The sequence below is a fragment of the Mya arenaria genome, chromosome 7 (genome assembly GCF_026914265.1).
Source record: "Mya arenaria isolate MELC-2E11 chromosome 7, ASM2691426v1".
Classification (NCBI taxonomy): Eukaryota; Metazoa; Mollusca; class Bivalvia; order Myida; family Myidae; genus Mya; species Mya arenaria.
Window position 1 is genome coordinate 57,803,142 of NC_069128.1, and position 9,417 is coordinate 57,812,558.

General features: G+C 33.7%; 1 protein-coding gene across 1 annotated transcript; it reads right to left on the reverse strand.

The window, feature by feature from the left end:
• Positions 1 to 5,046: 5,046 nt before the first annotated feature.
• Positions 5,047 to 8,813, reverse strand: LOC128241288 (protocadherin-16-like). The gene is made up of 4 exons (XM_052958228.1): positions 8,677 to 8,813; positions 8,308 to 8,414; positions 7,464 to 7,517; positions 5,047 to 6,380 (listed from the first exon to the last, which is right to left on the reverse strand). The coding sequence occupies exons 1-4, from the start codon at positions 8,811 to 8,813 to the stop codon at positions 6,142 to 6,144; spliced, it is 537 nt and encodes a 178-aa protein (XP_052814188.1). The 3' UTR covers positions 5,047 to 6,141.
• Positions 8,814 to 9,417: the final 604 nt, after the last annotated feature.

Consider the following 9,417-nt stretch of genomic DNA (forward strand, 5'->3'; position numbering starts at 1 on the left):
TAAGTGTAAAACGTAACTTAAGTATTTGTATCTCATGAAAGAAATTTTCGTAAATAAAGAGTTTTATTTCATTAAAGTTAAATACATGTTAAATTTCCGTTTAAAATTTAAACCCGGAAAAATGTGTATTGCATAATGAGTTTACTGATTCCGCTAATCTTCAGCAATACAATTTGAAAGAAATAGGACGTACGGTTTTCGTCGAATTAAATTGCTTTTGTGAAAGTAAAACTAATACTATTTAAAAGTACTTTAAATTTTGATAGAAAACAAAAAATATTCTAGTCAGTTGATCTGTTGTGGGGTTGTATCACTTCTCGTTGATTCTCATGCGGTATGGACTTGACGCAAGAGTCTCAAAGTGATACAAGGATAATAAACCGACTAACATAATATTCCCTAGGTTAGTATTTAAACCTGAAGGTCATATAAACCATTATTAATCAACTATTACGTATTTGGCGAGATACAGAGACAAAAGCGGTACCAATACCAGATAATTGAAGACAATATATGCCAGAACTCGCTCAATATCTACCAAACTCGGGCAATATCAACAAAACTCGTCTAATATGAGTTTCCTCCGTTTTGATTGGCTAAAAAACTCGCCTAATATAGGATTTGAGAAATGGACCATTTTCATTGGCTGTCGAAACTCGCCTAATATGAGAAATATGTCGGAAATTATTATAGTAGCCATTTTGTTTTTCGTTTTCCGACTATTTTAAAAAGTTTGTGCTTCTTATAAACCTATTTGGAATACTTGAACATATTGAATGATTGAACCACCGTGTACGGTTTGATATTACAGTTGTATTTCACCCTTTTGTGGATTTTACGACTATTACGATTTTGTGCACCGACAAAAAGGACGACGAAGGTGAAACATTTGACGTTTTGGCAAATGATTTACGAATTTAAGACGAAAAGACATGCTTCCTTACAATGTACAGTGCTTTATTCATAAGTATGTGCAATGTCACTCTAAGGATGCATGTCAAAATCAGCAAAGTCAAGTCTAGAAAAGCAGACACCATGAATGGATAAGGAATAAATACGGCTTCACTGTGAAATAAAGGTAAGTTATAAGAATGTTTTTAACCAAAATGGTAAAAGTTCTTTATTCAAATACTAGGGCTCAGGCAAATACAGCTAACCTCGGACAAATATCTACTGGGTCAATATGAAATCACCCAATTAATAACATTATAATACAACTTTGGTAGTTTTATCTTATTTAAAACAGTTGTTATCTTATGTCAGGATTCTATGGTTATTATGAATTTCATTTACTCGTGACAATTAGTCAGCCTTAGCAAACAGTTCCGCACTGTATCTTTATTCCGGATTTAAGAACAATTTCGACTTTATTTTTAACCTTGTTATAATATACAAGTACCACATAGTGTGGTCACTTCTCTTAACATGAGACACACAGTCAAGACTGTATAAATTGTAAAGAAAATAATTTATGTCGTCATTACATAACTGATGATAACACTTTTAAACCCCTTCAATTGACTTAATTGGAGAATTTCTTCTTTCTTCTCTGCTTAACAAGTTTATTCTATTAATAGCACTAAATATATTGATCGCTTATACAAACAGTAACACAAAACTTAAATGGTAGGTCCTGGTAGATTCTTGAAGAAAGATCTGAAATTTAAAACGATCTTAATTAAGATTTAAAATAATAATTATGACACCTAGTGCAGTTAGTTAGTGACCTACAAAATATAAACATGAACATTGTTAAAAGTATGACCATTATATTTTTAAGACATAGACACACTGTCACAAATATGGGTGAAAAAATTAAAATCAAAAAAATCAAAATGAAATATAAGTTCCTAATAAAACGACAAGATTTCTTTAATTATTCATTGTGTAAACTGGGTTTTACTTGTGTATTCCTACAATTGAATCGACAAGCATGTAGAGTTTGAAGAGGGCAGGCACTCTGGAACATTTAGGTGATTTAAAATGGCGTGGAGAAGTGCACCTGTATGTTTTATATTTTCATGGAAAAACGATCCCTCAATTCGAGTTGTGATCGGAGTACATGTGTTTCTTTGCTCTCAAATCCTTTGTATAAAAATGTATAAGGCAGATAGAGATAATATACCTACTAACTCAGGATATCAGGATATTTTAGATGACTCGGCGTATATCGACTTTCATCAATTGTGCCGCGTATAGTGATGTTGCTCAACCTAACATCCTTTTGTACAAGTTAAGGTGTATTTGGTGACTTGATGGTTACTGTAAAGGCGATGATTCGTGGAACGAATACCAAGCAAAGTGTACTGCAAATGTAATATGTATGGCTCTCTGATTATGTTAGATTAATGATTCGGGTATTAGCTTAAGAGTTTGAAAGGGTGTTGTACCCTTTTTATCACCCTTATGAGAGTAAACATTGACACCCTTCTACGATCATTTAAAAAAAACGCTCAAAAAAATCAAATGGTTATTTGGTTTTTATTTTATCTCATATTATGATAATAAGTATTAAACTTTACATACATGTGTTTGGCAGATGATTCTTAATAGTACTTCATCCAAACACAAATCCTAACATTGTCTGTGAATCTCGAATGTTCTTTACAGCACGATACAATATTGGATTTTACTTTTCTCTAAAGTACCCGGACCGACTTCTGCAGCATCCTGCACTTTTAAAACTATTAAAGTTTATTACCATTATTGTTGTTCAGTTTAAAAAAATAGTTTTCCTATAACCATGGTAGTGAATCAGGTTCTAAGCACGTCTCTTAACACAAGACAAACAGTCTTAATACTCAATTATGAAGAATATTGATTCCTATAACCATGGTAGTGAAACATATGTTCGTCACTTCATTTTAGATGAACCCAAAACTCCAAAGTCCAAGAAACAAATTATGGTCATTACTTTTAACATCAGACCAAAAGTGAAAAGTCCCAGTTATGAATATTAGTCATTCTAATTACCATAGTAGAAAATTAAATTATGATTACTTCTCCTTACATGAGACCTTATGTCAAAAGTCCCAGTTATGAAGAAAAGTCATTCCTATTACCATGACATTGAAACTGTGATCACTTGTATTAATATGAGTCAAGATGTCTAAGTACCCCATTATGAAGAAGAGGCTTTACGTAACAATGATTGTCATATTGATAACCCTTCCCAACCCTATCCAACGACTTAACAGGAGTATTTCCCCCCTTATTTAATTGCTTAATAAGTTGAAGTGCATAATATTTATACAAACATGTTCCCTATGACATTGAGTTTATTGATCGCTGATAACAAATAGATAAATAAATCGTCACCTTAGTGCAAGAACTCAATATCTGATTCTATTTATATATGCTGTTATTCAGTTATTGCACTAAGGTGACGAAATGTTAAATGGCAGGCCCTACAATTACGGTGATGAGACAGTAGATCTTTCACTTTTAATAGCTTGAAGTAAAATCTGCAATCGTAAACCGATCTTTAACACTCAAATGTATCATGACAAACAATTTTGAAAAATAATGACTCACGAAAAATATAAACATAACATTGTTTTATAATACAAATATAAAATAATAATTATAAAAGATATAAAGTCATAGACAAACAGTAACACATATGTGTGGAAATAAAACAATAAGGCCGCTTACAATAGTGTCGGTCAACCACACACTTTCTTAGTACAAGTTGAGATGTATTCAGGGGACTTAATTGGTATATACTATAAGGGCGATTGAACTTCAAACGAATAACTCGGCTGTCGCAGATTGTTGAGTGTAAGATAGGTTCATCTTAACCCGACTGTAGTAAATTGGGTTTAGTAAATTTGCTTCAGCGTAAAGACAGAACAAGCTAATACTACGGCTTTATTGTTGCACTGGCAGTTTTAACCACAAGAGTATTTCTATGTTGGAAAATTATCTCCTAGCTACATTTTTGTGCGAGCACTTAGCACTTTTCGCTACAATACCCATCATTGAGGTTCAGAGTAGTTCCGACAATGACGTAATGCGTCCACTACTAGAATCTGAGCAATAGAATGATGACCCAAGTCTCTCCGAACATTGGCATCGACAGAAAGAGCCAGGGGTTGCTGTTGGAACACAGCTTGAGCAAGCAATCAAGGGTCGATCAGGGGTTGTTGGAACAGGTGCATCAGCGTGATCCAGCTACCAGACGTATTTTGGCTCGTACGTAGCTTTTCATATTCCACCTCAATGAAAATGCGGAATTAAAGTTAAAGACACCTTAAGGCCGACACGCTTAAACCAAGAGCTCAGGGCTCAGTAGCTTCACCGCATAGGTTCAGTCAAATACTATTGACACACAATACTCTATATATACTCATGTACGAAAAGATTCAAAACACTCTTTTTTCGAATACCTTAAAGGTTGACTGCATTCACGGCGTGGTGTATGACGTCAATCAAGAATTTAACGTAAACGCTTGATGCTTGTTTTTCTTTTATTTACCAGGGGCAAGCTCAGTAGCCATAACTTAGCGAAAAAACATGTGTGCAGGCACCATAATATATTATATTAATCCAGACATACCGTACAAAATGTTTTTCTGAAACAGACCACACATACATCTTACTTTCATGTGTTTCAAAGTATATTATGATGACTGACTGATTAAAAGCAGTTCTGTTAATGTTAGATGTTGGATCAAGTGGGAACAAGTGTAAGGTTTTGCGCATATAAACAAGTTTAAAAAACCCCAGTAACCTCGTGTTACAGTGAAATTGTCTTTCAATGACTGTTCAAAGACGCTGTGTGGACCAATCATTTTTGATGACGCTATTGTGACGAGTATTTGGTCTGGTTTTGATGATAGTGCGTTTGTGTCAATTATTCAGCGTCGTTTGGGCCATCATCTTGTGCCTCTCAACATGGTTTATATTTGAATAACTGACTACTGTTTCAGCGCATGTGAACGATATGTGACGATATTGGCCATTCTGCTATTTTTTGGATCGTCCATCGCCATAACTCAGACATAAACGTAAAAAACAAACACAACTGAAATTGTGATACATGTTTTATTTTTCGTTAATATTAATATACAAGTAAAAACATTATTATTGACACATCTTGGTAGTTTAGTTCAATTTTAAAAGAAATTTGCAATCATCTTACTTTAAATCTATTGTATATAATAAATAGGTTGATATGTGTCAAATACGTAAATCACATCAACTTATACCACTTGGTGATTTTTTTCGTATTGACACGGTGTTTATCTACTGTCAGGCATGCATAGTTATCATGTATCAGCGTTTCTTTTTTGTAGGCACAAGAAAGAAAGAAATAGAACAGTTGTGAAAAAGGCTGAGATATTCAGCAATCAGAACCACAATGGTCATCATAATGCAAAATTCTCAATGAAGGAAGATAAGCCAAAACACAAAACCAGTGTTGACAAACAAAAGTATGATAAAAACCTATTTTCTTTGGATGAATTAAAAAAATTGACACTTATCCCACTATCATTAAAATTATAACAATTGTATTCTTAGATTAAATTCGCAATAAATTTTATCTGCTCTATGCATTGTCATTTGTATATTATAACATATATTTTATATCATAAAAGAAATAGCTAATACTCTAATAGATTGTCTTTAAACTTAAATATTCTTTATAACGTTCACAAACAGCCCGTACACTGGTCCAAAAGCGAAAAATCCTATGTATAAATAAACTTGTGCATTATAACAACGGTCACCCTTCGACTCACAATCGCATTGTACTCAATTATATGTAACTTAACCTGAACTTCATTAGTAATTATACCAGAAACACGTTGGCAAACATCAACTAAATTAGTATCGTGTTAAATACGATGAAGTTGTCCTTTTTGAAATAGATAATCATTGAAAGTTCAAAATATATCTATTTTGTTATTATTATCTTTGAATGCGACAGAAAATAGTATTTTTCATAAAAACGTTCGTAACACTTTCGAAAATATACTTATATACTTATACCAAAATAAGGCATTTAAAATATTAAGCGTCGAAAAATGTGTCACTTTGATATACACAGTCTTGGCCACTTGGGTAAAATCCATGATACATATACATAAACAATCCGAGAATCGATAAGGGCACACTAACTAAAATTATTAAAGTATTTTACAGAGAAAGAATGGTAAACGCAAGAAGAGACAACAGAAGGCTTCCGAGAGCGGCAGCCATCTTTTCCTTCCCGCTGCAGTCACCTACTTTCACCGTCAGTGTTAGGATGTTGCTTTCACCGTTTGCGTCAGTGCCCTTAATGGCGACCGTGTACTCGTCTTTTGTGGCCTTGTCGATGGTAGTCCCGGAAGCCGTTGTCACAGCTCCATCTGTTGAACCAACATCAAAGTCGGTATCTGCAATGGTTACGCGTTTTAAGACATTGATAGAGAGAGGGACTCGATCAGTGTCAACGGTGTTCTAAATCACACACTTTTCGTATTACAAATACATAAATCTAACATATATGTTTCAATTTTAGCATACAAACATCATTGTTGTCGACTTTTGATCTTTGTAAACAAAACGGGTTCTTTTATGTGTTGTAATACAAATTGAATACGACTTGTCAGTTCAAATTCGAGAAGGGCAATAAAGTTTAAACATTTCATTCAATTTTCCTTTAATGCTTGATGAGGTTGATGTTATGTTTTAAGAATATGTTGTTAAAGCAACGCAATACAAAATTAGATCTTGTCATGGTAAGGTGTGTTAAGAGAAGTAAATTATTCATATAGCAATTATTTGTCGAGAATTTCTGTCTATCCTATTGTGATGGCTGTTGCTGTTCTTGGTAAATGTATGTAAATTGTATACATGTTTTATGGTAGGGTGATGCACTGATATATTTTGGTAGCGCCCTTCTGCGATCATTGAGACAAGCCTTTATATGATTAAATGCTGAAGCATGTCATTCATATCTTTTGTTGTTTTATGAAAACTTTAAAAAAATGATTATATCATTCACACAAGTATTACATATTCGGTTGTTGAAATATACTATACCATACAATTTCAGCTTTATATGGGGGACACAATATGTCCTTTTCTGTAAAACCCTGTCTCTCTTCTGCATTACCCTGTAAATTATAAAACCGGGCTAAACACCGTAGTATATTTAATAATGCATGTTACGATCAAATTCTCGAGTCAATCAAGTGTCTTTGTCTATTTTATAGATAGTTGTCCTGTTAGCGCAGTGGGTAGCGCATTCCGTTCTCTTCAAGGCGAGACGATCGGTACGATTTCCGGCCTGGGAGCATGTGAGTTTGGTTCAGGATCATCAACCATGACAAATGGGTTCCTTCCGAGTAATCTGGTTTTCTCCAAAACACTAGACTATACTCATGCGTGAAATCGTACCACACGAGAGTGATTAATATAATGTTGTAATGACTTGTTTATCAATCGATGCAAAATAAATAAGTTTAGGTACGTACCAGTTGTCGCGTAAGTGTCGACACCGGTAGCAGAAATGTCACCAACCGATTTACCTATTAACAACAAAGGTTCGTTATGTTAAATGAGCAATAATTAAATGTCAAAAAGAGTTTCTAAAGAGTTTTGGGCTTTTTAGGGCCATAGTTTTAACACTGATTAACATCTGGTAAATTTGGAGATTCCACAACGTATATAACCTGCTAATTGTCTCATAATGAATGTCCTTTGGTCCAATAATTAGCAAAAAAAGAATATAAATAAAATTTATAAAGTAAGGCGTGACAAGCAGGTAATTACTGTACAAACAGATATTCGTAGAGCACAATATCATACCTTCATATTGGAACAGTAGCCAGAAGTATCGTGCAACAAGTAAAGTGCAGACGTATAATGTTAACTTATTCGCACGCTACGTGAATGCTGCTCTAAACAATGCTAAGAACGCTCGAATATGATTTCAACAATTCGAATAGAGACTGCAGATGTATTATGTGTAAACAATTTGAAGAGATCAAAACCTCAAATCAATGTAAAGTATACAACGATGTTTTTACTTTCATCTATTCTAAACCATTTTACATTTTCGCAGCATATGTTGTTATATCATTGTCTGTTATCCGCACATTAATACTTGCATAGTTACAGCTCTGTCTTTTATGGTTACCACTTTGGTATTATAATGAATGTGTAAACAAAAACAAAGAAGAAACCACTCTCCAATATAGTTCAATATGCATTTAAAAGATAATGTCATAAAAAGTTTAAACACCGGTCTTCTGAATTTAATATTGATACCGATCATTGGAAATATCGTTAAAATTTCAATCGGAAATTTCTACCGACCTGGACCTAAACCATCCTCTACGCATAGCTCTTTTGTTGTTGTTGTAAAAGGGCCGACATCTCCAATTTGCACTGAAACAGTAGCGGTTAAAGTGCCATCTGTGGCTCTGAAATTAAAGAACGTTTGTTAGAACGCTGATATCAGTTGAAATAACAAGACTCAGTAAGTATAAGTAACAACTGTAATCGTTGTTTACGGATATATTCAATGACCCAACAGTTGACAGATAGTCGTTAACATAGTTACACGGGCAAAGTTGGCCCCGTTAAGGTCGTCGACGATGCTGCGTGTCTTTATAGTCTAGTATAAATTTGTTTTAAAAACAGTTCTATTGATATAATCCATTCGTTCTTTTGTTATAGACTTACTCGAGTACAAGAACCAATACATTGTTAACTTCATAATCCACTGTGGCTGAAAGCGTAACAGTGCCTACAGTAGCATCGGCTAATGTCACCACACTTGGGAGTTCCGGTGACCGTGTATCCTGAGATTGCGGTGCCATCACTATATCATTAATTATACACCTATATGGTAATGATATGTTTTTGACCTAAAGAAAATTTCATTTTAACGGCTAATATTATCTTAATAATGTTTCTTTCGTGTTTTGTTATTTGAATTTATGTTATTTTATCATTTTCGTCCATTTTCGTAATCGGTCGTAAGAGTTCATAAACTCCAAAAGGCTTATTGTTTCAAAGTGTACAATATAATGTTGAACGAATAATAAAGCTGTGAGGTAAGGAATAAGTTGCTTCATCCATGTTTAAAGAATAAATATTTATATTTTAACTAAGTAAAATGAGATTCTTTTGTAAATGTGCGACATGTTTTACTTAAAAGTGGAATATAACAACTCTGTACCTGCCTGCATCTGTACTCAAACACTTTAGCACAAGAAAAAGTATATGCATTGTTCAAAATAGTATATTGTTTTAATAATGTAATTTGCAACAATCAATCATTTATGTCATCAAAAGGAGGACGATAAAGATCCTACAACAACGGGAACTATATTCCATACAATACATTTCCAACCAAAACACGAGCATCGCAAGCAGTTTTGTTCGATATATGGGTGTAAATAAAACAGTATTATTGCTATG

What these genes read in the sequence shown, in the direction of transcription:
- LOC128241288 (XM_052958228.1), bottom strand. Translation starts at nt 8,813, where the DNA reads ATGGCACCGCAATCTCAGGATACACGGTCACCGGAACTCCCAAGTGTG. An exon ending in AGAGGATGGTTTAGGTCCAG is followed by an intron (nt 7,518 to 8,307) that starts GTCGGTAGAAAT and finishes TGTTGTTAATAG; the next exon opens with GTAAATCGGTTGGTGACATT. An exon ending in CGACACTTACGCGACAACTG is followed by an intron (nt 6,381 to 7,463) that starts GTACGTACCTAA and finishes TAACCATTGCAG; the next exon opens with ATACCGACTTTGATGTTGGT.